We start from the raw sequence: 19,115 nt of genomic DNA, 5'->3' as shown, positions 1-19,115 counted from the left end.
TTTTTAATTTTTGAAAGTATGTCATATTGGATTTGAGATTGACGATCGATGATTCCGGAAACAAATCTGCTGTGATTCATGAGAATCACAGGACCCTGCTTTTTCAAATCTGTCAATTCATTTGTTTTGAGATTTGTGCATATAAAACAACAAATTTTGAGATTTGTGCATTGAAAAAAATAGAGGGGTGGATTTGGAAAAGCAGGGTCCTGTGATTCTTTTGAGAATCACAGCAGATTTATTTCCGATCGATGATTCCGGCCTGTACCATAATAGAGTACATAAACTGCGTACTAAATTATGTGAACTAAATCACCGTACGTGAATTATACAGTTAATTAATTCAAATCACCGTGATATCAAAGGTTGCTATACTTATTTATCATGGAATATAAGTTTTAGCTTTTCAAAAGAGTGATGGGACATGTCATCTACTTTGTCTTTAATCTTTTCTTTTTTTCAGCTATTCCATATATGTTGCGTTTCAAATGGCTTTGTGGTAGAGACGGTTGCAGATGGTATGTTGCTTTCTCCCATTTTATAGTCATCTTATAATGCAAATTATTGTAAGCCATGTCGCTTCTTCCAACCTGACCTATTTAATTAAGTTTTATTTTCAGGTCTTGTCAATTAAAACAAGAATCTTTGCATCTGAAAAACGATCAATATTTGCTCGAGCCATTTATTGAATTTATTCCAGAAATTCATACCAAAAATTGAAGTACAATTTATTTCAGAAAATAATTGATTAAATTTATTCTTGCAAATGAACAAGCATCATTTTGCCTTCCGGCCTCGTGAAAGCTTAGAGAGAAATAATAAATTGTATCTATTTCATTTAAGTTTTCTACATGTATAGTGACATATATATCTTGTTGCTTTAAGTAGAGAGTCTAATTAACCACACCAGTACCTAATTATCTTTATATACTAACTATAGTTTGAATGAGGGGCTCAAAGAACAGTAGGAGAATGTGTGCCGGCCATGAGTGGAGTGAGCTACATGTACAGACAAAGAGAATCAACTATAGGCCAAACATAGACGTTATGAAAGCTCCTTCTTAGCTTACATTTTTGTGCCAAATCTCCCTCCTTAGCCTTTATTTTTTTTTGGTATTATTTTCTATCAATTTCTTTTTCCATGACCTAGCACTTGCAACCCTATACAACACTCTAGTAGTATCTCCATATGACAACAGAATATGGTAGTTGCAATGCTAATACAACACTCCAACTGAAGGTCTTTGAAGCACTGTAGTAGGGTCCTCATATGACAACATAAGAGAGTAGTTGCAACCCTAATACAACATTGCAATTAAAAGTCTTTGCAGCACACTAGTAGTGTCTCTAGATGGAAAGAGCAGTGGCTGGTTGCAACCCTAAAACAACACTCCAATTAAAGGTCTCTGCAGCACTCAAGTAATTATGTAGATGACAACAAAAAAGGTGTAGAGTCAACCCCAACACAACACTCCACTTGAAGGACTTTCCAACACTTCTAGTGGTGTCTTCATTTGGCAAGAGAAGAGGGTGGTTGCAACCCTAATACAACACTCCAATTGAAGGTCTTTGGAGCACTCTTGTGATGTCTCCATATGGCAAGAGAAGAGGGTAGTTGCAACCCAAATAAAACGCTCCAATTGAAGTTTTTTGCAGCACTCTAGTAGTGTCTCTAGATGGCAACAGAAGAGCGTCGTTGTAACCCTTAAACAACATTGCAATTCAAGGACTTTGTATCACAGTAATAGTGTCTATGGATGGCAAGAGAAGTGAGTGGTCGCAACTTTAATGCAACACAACAATTGAAGGTCTTCGCAGCGCTCTGGTACTATCTCCAAATAAAAAGGGAAGACGGTAGTTTCAATCCTAAAACAATACTCTAATTGAAGGTATTTGTAGCACTCAATAATGTCTGCATATGGCCCTAGAAGAGGTGCAGTGTCAACCCTAATACAACACTCCAATTGAAGGTCTTTGCAACACACTAGTAGTGTCTCCATATAGTAAGAGAAGAGAGTGGTTGCAACTCTAATATGACACTCCAATTGAAGGTCTTTACAGAATTCTAGTATTGTCTCGAGATTACCACAGAAGAGGGTCGTTGCAACACTAATACTACTTTCCAATTGAAGGTCTTTGTAGCACACAAGAGCGTAGTAGCAATAATAATACAACACTCCAATTGAAGGTCTTCGCAGTACTATAGTACCATCTCCAAATGGCAATAGAAGATGATAGTTGTAACCCTAATAAAATTCTCCAATTGAAGATCCTTGCAGCACTCAAGTAATGTTTGCAAATGGCACGAGAATAAGATAGTTGCAACCCCAATACAACACATTAGTTGAAGGTCTTTGTAGCACACTAGTAGTGTCTTCACATGGTAAGAGAAGAGGGTGGTTGCAACCCTAGTATAACACTCCAATTCAAGGTCTTTGCAACACTCTAGTAGTGTCTCCAGATGACAACAGAAGAGGGTCGTTGCAACCCTAATGCAACTCTCTAATTAAAAGTCTTTGTAGCACTCTAGTAGTGTCTCCATATGGTAAGAGAAGATGGTAGTAGCAATCATAATGCAACACTCCAATTGAAGGTCTTTGTAGCACTCTAGTAATGTCTCCAAATGGAAAGGAAAGAGTGTGGTTGCAACCCTTAAACAACACTCCAATTGAAGGTCCTTGCAGCACTCAAGTAATGTATGTAGATGGCAATAGAAGAGATGCAATGTCAACCCCAATAAAACACTTCTGTTGAAGGTCTTTACAACACACTAATAGTGTCTTTAGATGGCAAGCGAAGATGGTGGTTGTGGGTTTTCTTATTATCTCAAGGGATTCAATGCTTGTGGGTTTTCTTATTATCTCTTTATTTTTTATTTCTTTTGGTAAGACATTTACTTGGATTTGTTTAACAATATTGATCCGGATTGATTAGGCAAGTGTAGATACAGGCCTTGGGATTTCACGGATTCTGGTTTGAATAAAGGTCAAAATAGACATAAAAGTCAAAGTTATTGTACCAAAATATATAAGTTTCGTACGGACCATATGGTACTAGTTATTGACATGCTTATTTTAAACTGAATTCCTGATAATATTCTTGTAGAGTACAAATGAGGAGTCAAAGGCTGTCACCAAAGCATAGCTATAAAAAGTTAGTTAACCGAACAATATATAAGAGTCGAAGGCTCACGCCCTTTAGACAACATGTCTTGTAGAAAATCTATGGCTTGGTCAATTTCACCTTTTTTCACATGCATGCACAAGCCCCATATAAGGGTGCTATGGTCACGACATCAAGTTGATGCCCTTTAGAAATCATGTCATGTAGAAAATCCATTGCCTTCTCCATTTCACCTTTCTTGCAGAGCCCATATATAAGAGTGTTATAAGATACGACACTCAAACCCTTTACAAATCATCACGTCATGTAGAAATTCATGCCTTTATCAATTTTACTATTCTTACATATTTCAGCATGCTTTTATCGTAACTAAGCTGTTTTTATCTTTTCTTATAGGTTCCTCGATATTGGAAGGATATGGAACCAGTTAACAGGTCGACTGATTTGGGTTTTCAATGTGAAAGTATGAACTCAGTTGATATAATAGGCACCAAGTCAGTAAATAAGCATGGACTACTGTGCTCACATGAGTCATATCCTCACCAACTGAGCTTAAAAGAACAACAAAAGCATAAACTAAAAGACACTCCAGGCAATAGGTCAAAACTGGAACGAACAAGGAGGTACGTAGCTTCGCTAGAGATGTGCGAAGCCGAGGAGATGCAATTGGAAGTTCAACAAATGAAATAATTTTATTTGGAAAAATGTATTCGAAAAAGTTTTGCGTAGTTATAATGGTTATGGATAAATGCAGAGTGAGTTTATGTAGTTATGTCTATCGATAAAATTGAGGGTAAAGTTATGCAAATTTTAGTTAATTAAATGGTAAATGGAGAGTTAATTTGAGGGTTGTTTGGTACAGTGTATGGTATGATAGCGGTACCACTTGCACCAGTATGGTACAAGTGCATGACCTGAATTTTTAAATGAATAATTATTTCTGTACCCGCGCTAAAGTACCCGCGCTACAGTAATTGCATTTAGAGAAATAATGTATTATGATCCCCACTAATTATATTGTGTCAACTAATTATTATTCTAAAAAGATATTATATAGTCTTAACTAATTATTATTCTAAAATCCTAGCAGCACCCTTTCAAAGCCTCGGCACTAATTCCGCGTCAACATTTCTCTAACAAAAATAGTTGATCTCTTAAAAGTAAATACTTTCAATACTTAGATATTGATAATTTCAGTGTCATATGTAAAAAGAGGAGGGATCCAATTACAAAATTATGGCAGTTTAGGTCCCCACAATCAGTTATGTAAAAATTACAACATTATTTACTATATAGATATAAATACTTGTGTTCTTTGAACTATATACTTTAAGATTTGACTATTAATATTAAAAAAAAAAGTTATAGATCTGGAACGATTGCGGTCCTCACAAGCAATTATGGCAGTTTAGGTGTGGGTACGATGTCAGAAATTTCAAAAAAAAGGTGCGGGTACGATTATTTAAAAATAATTAATTTATCATTTATATTGTTTACTATATAGATATATATAAATACTTGTGTTCTTTGAACTATATACTTCAAAATTTGACTATTAATATTTTAAAATAAAGTTATAGATCTAGAACAGTTGCGGTCCCCACAAGCAATTATGGCAGTTTAGGTGCGGGTACGATTATTTAAAAATAATTAATTTATCATTGATATTGTTTAATATATAGATATAAATACTTGTGTTCTTTGGGCTACATACTTCAAGATTTGACTATTAATATTAAAAAAAAAAAGTTACAGATCTGAAGTGCAGTTATGGCAGTTTGGTCCCTACAAACAGTTATATATGGCAGTTTAGGTGCGGGTACTTATATCAGCTTCCTTTTTAAATTACTGCTATCGGGCTGGTACCGTATTAGTGATTTGATCTTGTGTTTTGAGTGCTCTCTATTTTCCTAATGTATATTGTTGTTTGATTTCAGTCCTTTCTCTTTCTTTTATTTGACCCATGCTTGATAAACCTTCTAGATATTACAACAATGTTATAATTTCATAAATATCATTTTTGCAAAAGGTACTTTGATATACAAAATTAGTAGTTATAAGGGCTCAATTGCACCCCTTTTTTTTTTTTTATTAATGACTTATTTTGTTGCAGAGTGTAAATAGAAGCATTTCTCTTGTTGCACTTGAATCCAGAACATAAGATTTTTTATTAGTCTTACTGTTAACTATTGAAAAATAATCTTTTGAATAGATTTATAAAGAAACTTTACACTGAAGGCCTCTTGTAAATATTTATATAATCTTTTAATTTTTGACAGTTCTTTCAGTTATGCACATTAAAATCTAATTTCAATTAAAAACATCTTCATGCACTTGATAAAAATTGTTTACTGGTATAAGGGTGTCCCTTGGAAATGGGAAACATTACAAAAAATGCTCCTGAATAATATGTTCCCATTGTAATGTACCGATATGATACTAGTAAGTTATATACTAAGTAGTTACAAGATCAAGAGACCAAAAGTTAAACATACTAAAATTCTCACTTGGACATTCATAGAAACTTTTATAATCTATTGAATTGAAGTTACTTGATTGTATTTAGTGCAATTAATGATCATAAAAAAAGAGCAGCAATTTTGGTAAAAAAAATCACTAATCAGTGCATGAATTTTGAAAGTAAAAAAAAAAAATTATATTTGGAGTTAATTGGATGTTCACAGATTTTTTTTTTAATTTGTTCAAATTAATTAATTTTTCTACAATATAAATATTTCACAAAAGAAGACTAAGTTTTTCTGTTATTTTTATTTTTCTGTCTAATATTTTTATTTGGTTTCTATCTTTTTGTTTTCTTTATTGGAGAGATATTAAGTCCTTTTAAGGGATTTAGAAGGTATGTTAAGAGAAGAATTTAACGCGTAGAGCCGCGTGGCTCATAATGCAGAAAAATAATTAATAGAGCAAAACTTTTAAATTATTTTCAAATAGGAAATCAATGCTATATATGGTGATTAGGCCAGCTGGTGATAATCATTTCAGAGAGAAATGAAATTTCAACTTTGATTAAAATAAGGAAAAATTGGTTGTTTACCACTCCAAAACCTCAAAATTTGAAAAATGTCACTCCGAAATTAGAAATCTGAATAATGTTACTCTAAATTTAATTAATTTTTAATTTTGTCACTCTAAATAATTAATGACTAAAATACCATCCCTTCTTTTCTTCTTCTTCTTCTCCTTGCACTGTGACAACTGACACTCCACCTTCCCAATAATTGCATCATCTTTCTCTCAAGTCACTCAATTTAATTCATCTTTCAAATTCAAGCCATGGCTTCCCACTTGGCAGCAAATTTTATCCAAATCATTACTAAATGGTTATGTGCTTATACCATAATCCGACATGCATAAATTTGTTGACCCCCATACGACCATACCCCACAATATGCTCTGTTTTGAAGTTTTTGATTTCAACATCCTCTCAATTCTTTCAGCTGCTGAGATTCAATTTTGTAAACAAAGCTGAAATTGCCGGCAAAGAACACTGGATCATCCAATTCAGTTCAGTAACACCAAAGATAGAATTCACTTATCCAGATTGATGCAAATAAAGGTTGAGGGAATTATCAGGTGGGGACAGCAAAATCTTGATTAGTTCCAATAACGTGGATAATAAGCAATATGTATATAGTAAAATCAATAGATTTAATTGGAAGACAATTAAGTACAACATAGCAGCACAATTGAGAAGAGCAAAAACAGAAATTAGCCAATTAGGGAATAGTTTAGTAAAGAAGGATTAGTAGGCACACCTTCCAGCCAAGAGAGAATCCAAGATGGGTGGCCAGAGATTCGCTCCCAATCCAGCAAAGGAAACACAAAATCGCAGCCAAAGAACCCGCCTTGCGATCCATCAACACATAGAATACCGCATAAATAAGTGCAAACACACAAGAAAAATTCAAGGTGACGACTTTATCATCCGCCAAAGCGAAGCTGAAAAGGGTGGGCGTAAATTGAAAGAGAACAAGCGCTGTGTAGAGGATCGGCCACACAAAGATCGTGTGAATCAGGATGTACGTTTATCGGGTTGCTGTGGTAGGCACCGTAGAAAGCGAAGTGGTTTTCTAGATTGAATAGGCCTTTTTCCATGGCAGGAGAAGATCAAGAGGCAGGAGAAAAAGAAGAGGAGAAGAAGGGAGGGTATTTTAGTCATTAATTATTTGGAATGACAAAATTAAAAATTAACTAAGTTTAGAATGACATTACTCAGATTTTTAATTTCGGAGTGACATTTTTCAAATTTTAAGATTTTCAAGTGGCAAATAATCAATTTTTCCTTAAAATAAATATATTTTGCATGACATTTTCTACAAGAGAAGCGTCACCAATTACAAAGGATCGATATTTATTGAGAGAAATCAAGATTATTTGGCACACATACTCGCCATGTGTAATCGTTAAATGTGCCTATCACATGTGATGAGTACGTGTGGCGAGCATGTGTCTAAATAAATTTAGACTTATACACATAAAATAACATAAAATAGATGTATCAAAATAAAAATAAAAAATAAATTATTTGATTGGAGGGCTAATTAATATTTAATTCAAAATTTCATCTTTTAATAACTGCAGTAGGTGGATCAGGACATCTAGGTGCTTAATGTAAAAATAATAAAGATACACTAATAAGTCTATATAAATTTTAATATTGGAAAAAATACACATTGCATTGTTAATTCATTTGACAGTAATAAGTTTATTTTTAGGTTAGAAAGAAGAGTTAGGCTAAATTAAATAAAGTTGGACCAATTGTCCCGCTCCTGATTGAGGTATTGTACATTTTTAAATGTTGGATTGATTACGTTTATTTCTTCGTTTCGTATTCTAACAAAATTAAGGAAGTAATATATTGCGGGAAGCAATTCTGGTCTGGGCTCTAATCTAATGGCTTTTTTTTTTTTTTTTGGAGAGAGAGCAACCGATTTATTGCGCATCCACAAATTTTCTCGAAAAAAATAATAATAGTACGTCATATATCTTATACAATCATGATGACATATGCATGCTCACGTATGTCTTTATTAGAGACTACTTAAGCATGTCAATACCCTCTCCGTCTTCAACTTGCGATCGAGCTTAATCCCCCCCACCCCGCATTGACACTCACAGATAATTAGTAAATAAACAAAAAAACCAAGCACAATATCAAGATGAGTCGACTGTACAATAAAATAAGGGGGAAACTAGAGCAGAGGGAGAAAGATGAGATGATAGAGGGGATTGCTTTTGTGAAGAAAAAAAATGTGCTCAACGGTGCTGATTGCAAAGCACCTATTGTCGACCGATTTGCCGAGATCCTTGGCAACGGCATCTCCTTCCAACTCATATCCTCCACCCATACAGATCCAGGTCTGTTCCACCTGCTCTTGTTAATTTGTTCTTGTTTGCATTAGCCATTATGTGTGACTAAGCATAGTGTTTGCTTGAGTTAATTTTCCCTACTAATTAATTAATTAATTATAATGCATACATGCACAAACACAGTCAGCGGGCGAGGCAAGGTGGGGAAACCAGCCTACTTAGAGAATTGGGTAACAACAGTGTCAAAATTTTCCACCGGTGAATCAGAATTGAAAGTCTATTTCGAGTGGGATGAAAGCCAGGGCATTCCAGGTGCTATCATTGTCAAGAACCACCACCCTTGTGAGTTCTTCCTCAAGCACCTTACTATCAAAGGTTTACCTGAAAAGGGCCGGGTGCATTTCGTCTGCAACTCCTGGATATATCCCAAGTACAGTTACGATCGCATCTTCTTTACTAATGACGTAAGTACATATAAATTTCAAGTACAATTGTCTTAATTTGCTTAAGAATATGGATAAAATGGTATTCTAAGGCTCCAATGTGCTTGATTAACAATTTTTTTTTCTTTTTTGAAGATTAGTAGCTTTAAATGTATACTAACAATTTCATTGATAAAAAAATAGACTTACAATGAGTCAAATAATCCTCCTTCTTAGATCTAAATTTATTTATTCTCATGAAATACCGTAAATTACTCTAATCACTTAATCATACATATCTACTCTTAAACACCCTATTACATCTGCTTTCGTTCAATTGCCGCCGCACTCCTACGGCCGGATTTGTTCACCGTCGTGCTCCGATTGAGATGAATGTAGTAAAGATTCTACGCTTCAAGGTCTGACGATACCGCGCTTTCGGCTTCAGTTAGCTCCGCTCGGCTTCCTTCCCTCTCTCTCATTCTTCTCTCCATTCAAGGAGATAAAGACGAGGAAGAGGAGAAGATATTACTATATCGAAAGTAAGAACTAAAAGATATGAAAGAGACAAAATGAAGAAGTGTTGAAGAGTGAAGGGAAGTAATGGCGGCGGCTTGGATTTTTTTTCCTCTTTTTGTCGCCTGGAAGAAAAGAGAAAAAGTTGGTGCCCAGCGACTCAACAAAGGAAAAAAAAAACTTTCAATTTGAATATGATTAACAATTTTAAAAGTCGCATGTTATGTTTGTAATTAGCTACTTCAAAGAAAGAAATGGTAGAAAGAGTGCAATATAAATATATAATAGAAGAAAAAATAGGCCGATTCAAATCACTAGACCGATCCGATTTTGAACCGATTTACACGGAGAACAAGATTTAGGAGAAAATCTCGGTCAAACAGGGTTGAATCAGCCAAGTGAAGCAAGTCTGCACCGATTTCAGACAGATTCTCACGTTTTGGACTGATTGTCTCGCCGATCCCAGCTGCATTTTTTTTTGTGAAAGGGCGAACAGGTTGAATTCGACCGGCGTGACTTTGCGAAGAAGAAGAAAGAGATACGGGTGGGTCGGCCAGCCTCGAAATGAGCAGGGGCAGCGAATTATTAAAAGGACTATCTCTGCAGCTGGGCCCCGAAATTGAATCGAAAGGACGATGGTCCTTTTTTTTTTTTTCTAATTTTATAGTAACTTATTACTTATAGGAGAGAGATGGAAGAAAGTATATATATGAATGGGGAATTCGGGTCCTACGTACCTGCCTCATTAAAATTTTCTTTTTTACAATTTCAACCTTTAAATTTTAAGGTTTTCTAAATCAGTCCCAATTAAGTAAAAAAAGATTTAAGTATTATCAAGTATAAATTTTCTATAAAATTAAGTGTAAGAGGGGATTTTTATCGCTGCCAGGAGTACACAGGAGGACTTTCTCGGGCACAACAAAGACCTTGAGTATATTAATAGATGAAACTACAACAAATTTACATAATTGGGAGCTTTTTATATAAAATTAAGTGTAAGAGGAGATTTTTAGACCAGGCAGGGGCGTACTGTGTACTCCTGGCAGCGATATTTACTAAATAGATTACTTTTGTGCTAAGTAGGAAACTTGTAAATACACTTTCTTTTCAATATATTTGTTGCCGACAATTGTCGACAACCTTCAAAAAAAGTATAAATTTTCTAACATGCCTATATATCTCGTATAAATTCTAACTTTCAACATTTATTTCTAACTATTTCATATGTACTTTATTTTCAGACAAATCGATTCGAAATAATTTGTTTATCGTATTTAATTTAAATTAACTAAATTTTCTTATTCATCTGTCTAAAAAACTATTTGTTTATTAAATGTTACCTATTTTAGTTGTAAATAGTTGTAATGATTGCATTATATTTTTTAGTGATTATTTGAGTGTTATAATTTGTTTAGTTCATTTTTAGTTTTAATGCTTGTATTATATTGTATTAGTGGATTATTTGATTGTAATTATTTGTCTAAACATAAATTATTTAGAAATTGTTTTTTTATCATTTTTTTCCTAATTTTTTAGTGTAAAACAAGATTATGGCAAAAATGTCTAATTTTTCGAGCCGAATCAGCCGACTCTAGCCAATTCACCGATTTCGGATCGGAATCAGTCAAAACCGATCCCGATTCCGATTCTGATTTTTCCTTCTATCGTTTGTATATAATTGCATTACTCATTTCTTAACAGCTTGGATGGTTTAGAAGGTTATATTGACAATTCCCAAAGTTATATATGTTCCTTCTCCAAATTGAACACAAAATATCTTCAGACTTATTCCTTTTAATTTACTGAAAGTTATTCGTCACTTGCTTTCGTTAATTAGTTAATTAACAATAGCAAACTCCAATAGGAGATATTGAGGTGAACACAATAATAGTTTTGTCCGCTGAATATTTAATACCTAAATTAAAATATAAATTATTCACATCACTAAACATCGATTTGATATATACAGGTGTATCTTCCAAGCCAAATGCCAGAGCCGCTACGGCCATATAGAGAGCTAGAGCTTTACCATCTCAGGGGAGATCATGTGTCCCGTCCACTTGAGGAGAAAGACCGCATCTATGGCTATGCAGTCTACAATGATCTCGGTCACCACCATGCACTTGGTGGATCCCGTGAAATACCATACCCTCGTCGTGGCCGTACTGGTCGTGCCTCTACAAAAAGTGGTGTGTTAAACTGTACATATTAGGAACTTACATATGAAACAAAAAGGATTACCATCTGGTTTATACTGCTCTGATTATAGCCAGATATAGTGAAGTCACTTCAGAAAGGTTGCTTCCAACAATTTAAATCCCATTTATGCAGAATTAATTAATTAATCAAATAGTCAGTTACCAAGAGAAAAAAATAAAATAAAATATATTGATAAATATATGGAAAGGAAACTGCTACGGGTGTAATGACATATATATATTATTTTATTTTATTTTTGACATATGCATCGGAGAAAATATTAACTGAAAGTTCAATTAGGACTCCAAATTAACTACTTTTAAGTTATCTAACAGCCAAATGATCATGTCATATTTACAGATCCTACTTTAGAGAGCAGGATAACGGTTTTCTGTGATGGTTTCCTTGAGCAGAACTATGTTCCAAGAGATGAGCGGTTTGGCTTCCAGAAAATGTCAGAGTTTGGAGTCTTCTTTTTAAAATCTGTAGGCCATTCGTTGTTTCCGGGACTCTCTGTCCTTTGTAAAACTTCAAATGAATTTAATTCGATCCAGGAAACAATCGACCTTTATAAGGGAGGCCTTAAGGATCCAAATCTCCCCGTGCTTAGAGAACTAGTCGGGAAAATACCTGTCCACATATTGAAGGAAATGGTAAGCAAGGATGGAACACATGCTTTGCAGCTCCCTGAGCCCCAAATAATTAAAGGTATCGTACTTTGAACTAGAATTATCATTTGTTAACGGAACTTATGAAGTTTATTTTGCAATGTTACATTCTAAATAGTTGGTTTCTTCTGGGTTACGAAAAATGAACAGAGGACAAGCATGCATGGAGAGCAGATGAAGAGTTTGCGAGGCAAATGCTTGCAGGAGTGAATCCAATTGTAATCAGGTGTCTCGAGGTACATTTGTGGTTTCTCATATATCCCTTTCTTGTGGAGTAAAGATGTAAAATTAATTAAGTCTTCTGACATGAAAGTACATTTTGTTAATTGTAATAGGAGTTTCCCCCTACAAGCAAGCTTGATCCAAAAAAATATGGCGATCAAACAAGCAAGATAATGCCAGAGCACATTGAGCCAAACTTGGAAAGGTTTACTGTGTCCGAGGTGCACTCAAAGTTCACTCTATTTAGCTTCTCTTGCTTGCTTCAATTATTTGTTTGTCATTTTTGAAAATAAACCTGCTATTGTCAAGTATATGTAGTAATATATACATCTTGGAACTGCATAGTAACAAATATTAATTATTTATGTAGGCACTGGAGCAAAGAAGGTTATTCATCTTGGACCACCATGACACGCTCATGCCATATTTAGAAGGTATAAATAAGCTGGAAGAGACCTTCATCTATGCAACTAGAACTGTGTTGTTTTTAAGGGATGATGGGACCCTCAAGCCAGTAGCCATCGAGCTCAGCCTGCCCCATCCGCATGGATGTATCTATGGGGCAGAGAGCCAGGTTCATACACCATCATCTTACAGTGTTGAGGGCTCCATTTGGCAGTTGGCCAGGGCTTATGCTTCCGTTAATGACACTGCATATCACCAAATTATAAGTCACTGGTATGTAATGAATTGTAACGAGACGTCTTTTTTTTAGTTCAAGTAATAGAATATTAAAATTTCAGTTTGAACCTACATGTCAGACTGAGTCATTTACCGCGGCATTAATTGGAACTGTGAACATTTTAAGTTCCAAGTTCCAACTAGATGAACTAACTAGTGAAAATGCCAACATTGGATAAACTATTGTAGAACCAACATAAATGAAGCAATATCTTAATAGATAACTTTAGAAAACAGCATTCAAAATCCTATATTTCTATAACTTACCCAAACGGATTCGGATTCCAATTCTTATCATCAAGAGAATTTGTCATGATTGGCTAAATTGTTATGTTTTTAATTGTCATAGGCTCAACACACATGCCGTGATAGAGCCATTCGTGATAGCAACAAACAGACACCTGAGTGTAATGCATCCAATACACAAACTCCTGAATCCACACTTCAAAGACACAATGAACATTAATGCTATGGCTCGCCAGCATCTCGTCAATGCTGATGGTATAATTGAGATGACTATGTTCCCTGGAAAGTATTCTCTCAAGTGGTCATCAGATGTCTACAAGACCTGGAAATTCCCTGAGCAAGGCCTCCCTCAAGACCTCCTCAAGAGGTAACTTCTCTCCCCTAATATAAAACTAAATATCAACAAAAGTGACAATGGAAATTAAAAAATAAATTACCTATACACCATTTTTAAGTACTATTTTTTACTTTACTGTAGGGGAGTTGCTGTTGAAGATCCTTCGAGCCCAAACAATCTCCGCTTGTTGATCGAGGATTATCCATATGCAGTAGATGGTCTAGCTGTGTGGTCAGCCATAGAGGCATGTGTTTATGAATACTGCTCAATCTACTACCCCGATGACAACACAGTTGAAGCTGACTCCGAACTTCAAGCATGGTGGAGAGAGGTTCGTGATGTTGGTCATGGTGACTTAAAAGATGAAACATGGTGGCCAGCAATGCAAACTTATAAAGATTTAGCTGACACCTGCACCACTGTGATTTGGATAGCATCTGCACTTCATGCTGCCATCAATTTTGGCCAATACCCATATGGAGGTTACCATCCTAACCGCCCAACCAAGAGCCGTCGACCAATGCCTAAACCAGGTTCAAAACAATATGAGGAGTTGAAGAAAGAACCAGAGAAAGTATTTTTGAAGACAATTACACCCAAAGTACCCAGTATAATAGTTGGTGCTATAATAGAGATTCTATCTCGACATTCCTCTGATGAAGTGTACCTTGGGCAACGTGACAGTGAAGAGTGGACATCTGATAAAAAGGCCTTAGATGTGTTTAACCGGTTTACTCAGACGCTAATAGGGATAGAGAAGAGGATCACGGAAATGAATGAAGATCCTCGTTTGAAGAACCGCAGGGGCCCTGCCAAAATGCCGTACATGCTTCTGTATCCAAATACCTCAGATGCAAGTGGCAAGAGTACTGGTCCTGTAGGAATGGGGATCCCCAATAGTGTGTCCATCTGAGAATTAAGGTGATGATCTATTGGTGGCTTCTGTTGAATATTACTAAGATCTTATAAATGAAATAAAGTGTTGTTTGATAACATTCCAGCAAAATAAGCCAAGATTCTGTCACAAAATATTTCACGATTGCACAGCTGTGAATATTAATATTAGCTAGATTTGTGTGGTCATATTTGGAGAGCTATTTATCCCTGTAATATTTATTTTGCTATTTCTCTATTTGTGAATTATATTGTACAATTTGAGTAGCTGTGAATATTAATATTAGCTAGATTTGTGTGGTCATATTTGGAGAGCTATTTATCCCTGTAATATTTATTTTGCTATTTCTCTATTTGTGAATTATATTGTACTATTTGTGTAGCTGTGAATATTAATATTAGCTAGATTTGTGTGGTCATATTTGGAGAGCTATTTATCCCTGTAATATTTATTTTGCTATTTCTCTATTTGTGAATTATATTATACTATATTTGACACAAGGAATAAGAATATAAACAACCATGTCTTCGACACAGAAAACACCTACTTCCATTCTCTCAAATATCGCCCACTTAGTTCCAATCAAACTTGTTCATGGCAATTATCTCTTATGGCGTTCTTTATTCACTCCAATACTTGGTGGCAATGGTTTAATGGGATTCGTTGATGGATCCAGACCATGCCCATCCAACCTTAAAGAAGTCACCAGCAATGAAAAGGTAACCTATGTTGCCAATCCAGAGTATGACGAATGGGTGCAGCAAGACCAGAATCTGCTCTCATGGATTAACTCTACTCTCTCAGAATCAACACTACCATATGTTGTTGGTTTGCAAACCTCTCGAGCTATTTGGGAGGCCATAGGGGCGGAGCCAGACATTTACTAAATGGGAGTCAAATACATACTAAAAAAATTAAATAACAATTTAAAAAAAAAAAAATTACATTAACAATTTTAAAAATCCATAAAATACCACTTGTACAATTTACTAATATATTTTAAAAAAGTATATAATATAAGATTAAGTGTAGTAAGAGAATTGAAGAATGGAAGTGAGAAATGTACTGTACCTATCGCTGGAAGAGAAGGAAATTGAGGTATATTTGCTAGGATAGAGAAATTGAGAGTGGGCGAGAGAGTCCCACGTGAATAATTGGTCAGTTGCTCATTCTTTCTGAGAAAAAAATTCTATGAGTCCCCAAGTTACATGCATAGAAGAATAATCAATTATTTTCTAAAATAATAATGGGGTCAAGCATGCAAAATGTTAACAAATATATGGGGGTCAAATTTAGAATACTCATAGCATTTACTCTAAAATACATGACATTTCCATATTCTATTAATCTGATTTTGAAAAAAAAATGGGGGTCAATTGACACCCCCATTGTATTCATTTGCCTCCACCCCTGTTATCAACCTCAAGAAGCAACTTCAACACCTGACAAAGGGAACTTCAACTATGCAGGAGTACCATCCAAAGATCAAAAGCCTTGCAGACCAATTGGCTGCTTGCGGGTCACCGGTAAGTGAAGAAGATTTAATCCTCTACACACTTGATGGCTTGACTGATAGTGCTTACCGTCCCTTTCAAACTGCTATAAGAACAAGGTCACATTCAGGCCCTGTTTCAATTGAAGAGTTACAGACCCTCTTGGTGTGTGAAGAAATAAGCCTTACCGATGAAATTTCGGCAACCAAAAGCCATGTAGACTCCACAATTGCAATGGTTGCGTCGAGCAACACAAAACAACCCCAAAACACTTGTCGTTTTCAACCCTGTGGTGGACAACAATTTAGAGGTCGTGGCCGAGGGTGAAATACTCGTGGCCGGGGACAGGCCTCACCAGGCACGGCTTCAGTTTTACCCTCTCCGACATGCCAAATCTGCAACCGAGTAGGCCATATAGCTCTTGATTGCTATCACTGCATGGACTATGCTCTTGGTTTCCATGGTTGTATAACAAAACAGAGAAGGTGATCAGGCATGGTACACTGACATAGGAGCTACGCATCATATTACTGTTACATCTTATTTGGCCAACTTGACACTTCAATCTGAGTACCATGGTAATGACACCGTGCAAGTAGGTAATGGGCAAGGTTTGTCTATCTCACACACTGGTTCGTCTCTCATTCATACACCATATTCTTCTTTCCAACTAAATAACATTCTTTATTGTCCTAAAGCATCCCACAATCTCCTTTTTGTTCAAATATTCTCAAAAGATAATAATTGCTTCTTTTATTTTGATGACACTGGTTTCATTGTGAAGGAAAAGCAATCGGGGAAGATTCTTTTCCAAGGGCAACTTAATAATGGGCTGTATCCACTTCATGCTTCTCGCACATCCAACAAAATATCACATGCCTCCTTTGTCAGTTCGTATATCTCTTCAGAAATTTGGCACCACCGCCTACGTCATCTATCTGCAACAATTCAACAAGCAATTTTCTCCAATAATTCTTCTATTATGTCAAAAATAAAAGACACTAAATTTATTTGTACTTCTTGTCAACATGGTAAAAACAAGAAATTATCTTTTTCTTTATCGTCTCATGTATCCTCAAAACCACTAGAGTTAATTCATAGTGATGTATAAGGTCCTGCACCCACTCCATCTATTAGTGATTACAAGTATTATATTATTTTATTGATGATTTCTCTCGATATTGTTGGCTTTTTCCACTTAAACAAAAGTCAGATAGTCTTAGTGTCTTTTCTCATTTTAAACTCCATGTTGAGAACTTGCTTGATGCCAAAATTAAAACTGATGGAGGTGGCGACTGGCGAGTTTGTCAATTTCTCATTTAAAACTTTTTTTTGCAAATCATGGTATCGCCCTAGCAGGCATACAGGAAACTTTAGTTTCCCGAGAAATCTATATGAGGCAATCATATCAGTTGACTTTCGCTTGTACAGATACATATAAGTTAGATTCTTTTTTGGTATGAATTTTTTTCCCAGTTGCCAAAGACAATATAGGCCATGTTTCATTGTGGAGAAAGAGGTGGAGTAAACTCCTTAAATATGAGTAAGCCATGACTTAAGCTATCAAACGAGGTGTAAAATATGAGTAAGGAGTAAGCAACTTAATCCTCCTTAAATTTAGGTAGCAACCAAACATGACCATAGGACGAGCAAAACTCTACAAGACATTATAAATGATTATGCCCACCTTTAAAACTCTACATTAAGATTTACTTTGGCAAAGAAGTATAGTTATGGTAAACATTTTACTATTATGTATTTTTACTACCAAGTAACTGTATTGGTGTGGCACAGGCATAAAACTTCAAAATCAAACTTACCTCCAACAAAATGTTCTCATCCTCAGCTCGCACATCATTCAGCTCTCCTGCTGACAAATCAGCATTTTGGGCTATTAACCAAAGCTCATCCTAATTCAAAATTTCAAACAAAAAAAATGTCATAATATGAATAAACATGTAACAATTGCAACTGATTCTAAAATCACCTGACCAGTAACCATGGCAGACATAAGCAGAATAGGAAATAATTTCATACCAAAATATATGTTAAGAATTCTGAGTAATTTTAGAGGAGCATCAGAAGAGGGGAGACAACGAAAATACTAACTATTTTGATAGATAATAGTTCTCTCTCTTTGTTTTGGAATCAGAGAGGGTTTTCATATTTAATAGGTAAACTTACATATATAACTCTGGAAATAATAGAAATAACAAAATGGTGAGATAAGAGATACATTTAACAATCTCCACCTTGAATCGAAATCTCACCCAAAAGAAAAGAAAAACATAAAACGAGAACAAACTAACAACAAACAGAAATCAACTCAGCACAGTAGCTGAACTTCGCAGTTGGAATAGGCTTCGTCAACATGTTGGCCGGATTATGGGCAGTAGCTATCTTGTTGATCTTTACTACACCCCTTGAAATCACTTGCCGAACAAAATGGAACTTGACATCAATATGCTTGCTCCTTTCGTGATACATCTGATCCTTCGCTAAGTGAATTGTACTCTGACTATCACAATAAATAGAGATAGGATCATCACAAGTTGAGATTTCTTCAAGCAAACCTTTAAGCCAAATTGTCTCCTTAACACCTTTCGTAACTGCCATATATTCGGCTTCTATTGTTGATAATGCAACAGTGGATTGAAGAGTAGCCTTCCAACTAATTGCACATCCTACCAAAGGGAAAACATAGGCAGTCAAGGACTGCGTCTTATCTAGATCACCCATAAAGTCCGAGTCTACATAACTAGTCAATTTCATGTCACTTTTCCCAAACTCCAAATGAGCATTTGCAGTGCCTTTCAAATAGCGAAGAATCCACTTCACTCTACCGGGACAAGACAAATAACGATTCATAACACTAACAGCATGAGCGATATCAGGTCTAGTGCAAACCATCAAGTACATGACACTCCCAACAACACTAGAGTATGGTACTCTCAACATGTAATCTTGCTCTTTCTTTGTTTT

The 19,115-nt window shown here is 35.4% G+C and overlaps 3 protein-coding genes across 3 annotated transcripts; all 3 read left to right on the top strand.

Moving 5' to 3' along the window:
* Nucleotides 1-8,228: 8,228 nt before the first annotated feature.
* LOC144544012 (putative linoleate 9S-lipoxygenase 4) lies at nt 8,229-15,021 on the top strand. The gene is made up of 9 exons (XM_078292437.1): nt 8,229-8,502; nt 8,638-8,918; nt 11,362-11,581; nt 11,952-12,299; nt 12,410-12,495; nt 12,595-12,702; nt 12,852-13,159; nt 13,512-13,775; nt 13,887-15,021. Exons 1-9 carry the CDS (start codon nt 8,304-8,306, stop codon nt 14,656-14,658), a joined length of 2,586 nt encoding a protein of 861 aa, XP_078148563.1. The 5' UTR covers nt 8,229-8,303; the 3' UTR covers nt 14,659-15,021.
* A 140-nt stretch (nt 15,022-15,161) lies between these two features.
* Nucleotides 15,162-15,527, top strand: LOC144544114 (uncharacterized). Its single transcript, XM_078292528.1, has one exon. It carries the CDS (start codon nt 15,162-15,164, stop codon nt 15,525-15,527), a length of 366 nt encoding a protein of 121 aa, XP_078148654.1.
* A 576-nt stretch (nt 15,528-16,103) lies between these two features.
* On the top strand, nt 16,104-16,958 carry LOC144544113 (uncharacterized). The gene is made up of 3 exons (XM_078292527.1): nt 16,104-16,456; nt 16,614-16,744; nt 16,918-16,958. The coding sequence occupies exons 1-3, from the start codon at nt 16,104-16,106 to the stop codon at nt 16,956-16,958; spliced, it is 525 nt and encodes a 174-aa protein (XP_078148653.1).
* Nucleotides 16,959-19,115: the final 2,157 nt, after the last annotated feature.

Source organism: Carex rostrata, chromosome 26, assembly GCF_964058835.1.
Source record: "Carex rostrata chromosome 26, lpCarRost1.2, whole genome shotgun sequence".
Lineage (NCBI taxonomy): Eukaryota > Viridiplantae > Streptophyta > Magnoliopsida > Poales > Cyperaceae > Carex > Carex rostrata.
This window is presented reverse-complemented; position numbering and strand designations above follow the sequence as displayed.

Excerpts from the sequence above, each read along its gene's own strand:
- LOC144544113 (XM_078292527.1), top strand. The coding sequence starts at position 16,104 with ATGCAGGAGTACCATCCAAAGATCAAAAGCCTTGCAGACCAATTGGCT. Across the intron at positions 16,457-16,613 it reads TTTAGAGGTCGTGGCCGAGG|AGAAGGTGATCAGGCATGGT; the intron begins GTGAAATACTCG and ends ATAACAAAACAG. Across the intron at positions 16,745-16,917 it reads GCAAGTAGGTAATGGGCAAG|GAAAAGCAATCGGGGAAGAT; the intron begins GTTTGTCTATCT and ends TTCATTGTGAAG.
- LOC144544114 (XM_078292528.1), top strand. The coding sequence starts at position 15,162 with ATGTCTTCGACACAGAAAACACCTACTTCCATTCTCTCAAATATCGCC.
- LOC144544012 (XM_078292437.1), top strand. The coding sequence starts at position 8,304 with ATGAGTCGACTGTACAATAAAATAAGGGGGAAACTAGAGCAGAGGGAG. Across the intron at positions 12,300-12,409 it reads TGAGCCCCAAATAATTAAAG|AGGACAAGCATGCATGGAGA; the intron begins GTATCGTACTTT and ends AAAAATGAACAG. Across the intron at positions 12,496-12,594 it reads TTGTAATCAGGTGTCTCGAG|GAGTTTCCCCCTACAAGCAA; the intron begins GTACATTTGTGG and ends TAATTGTAATAG.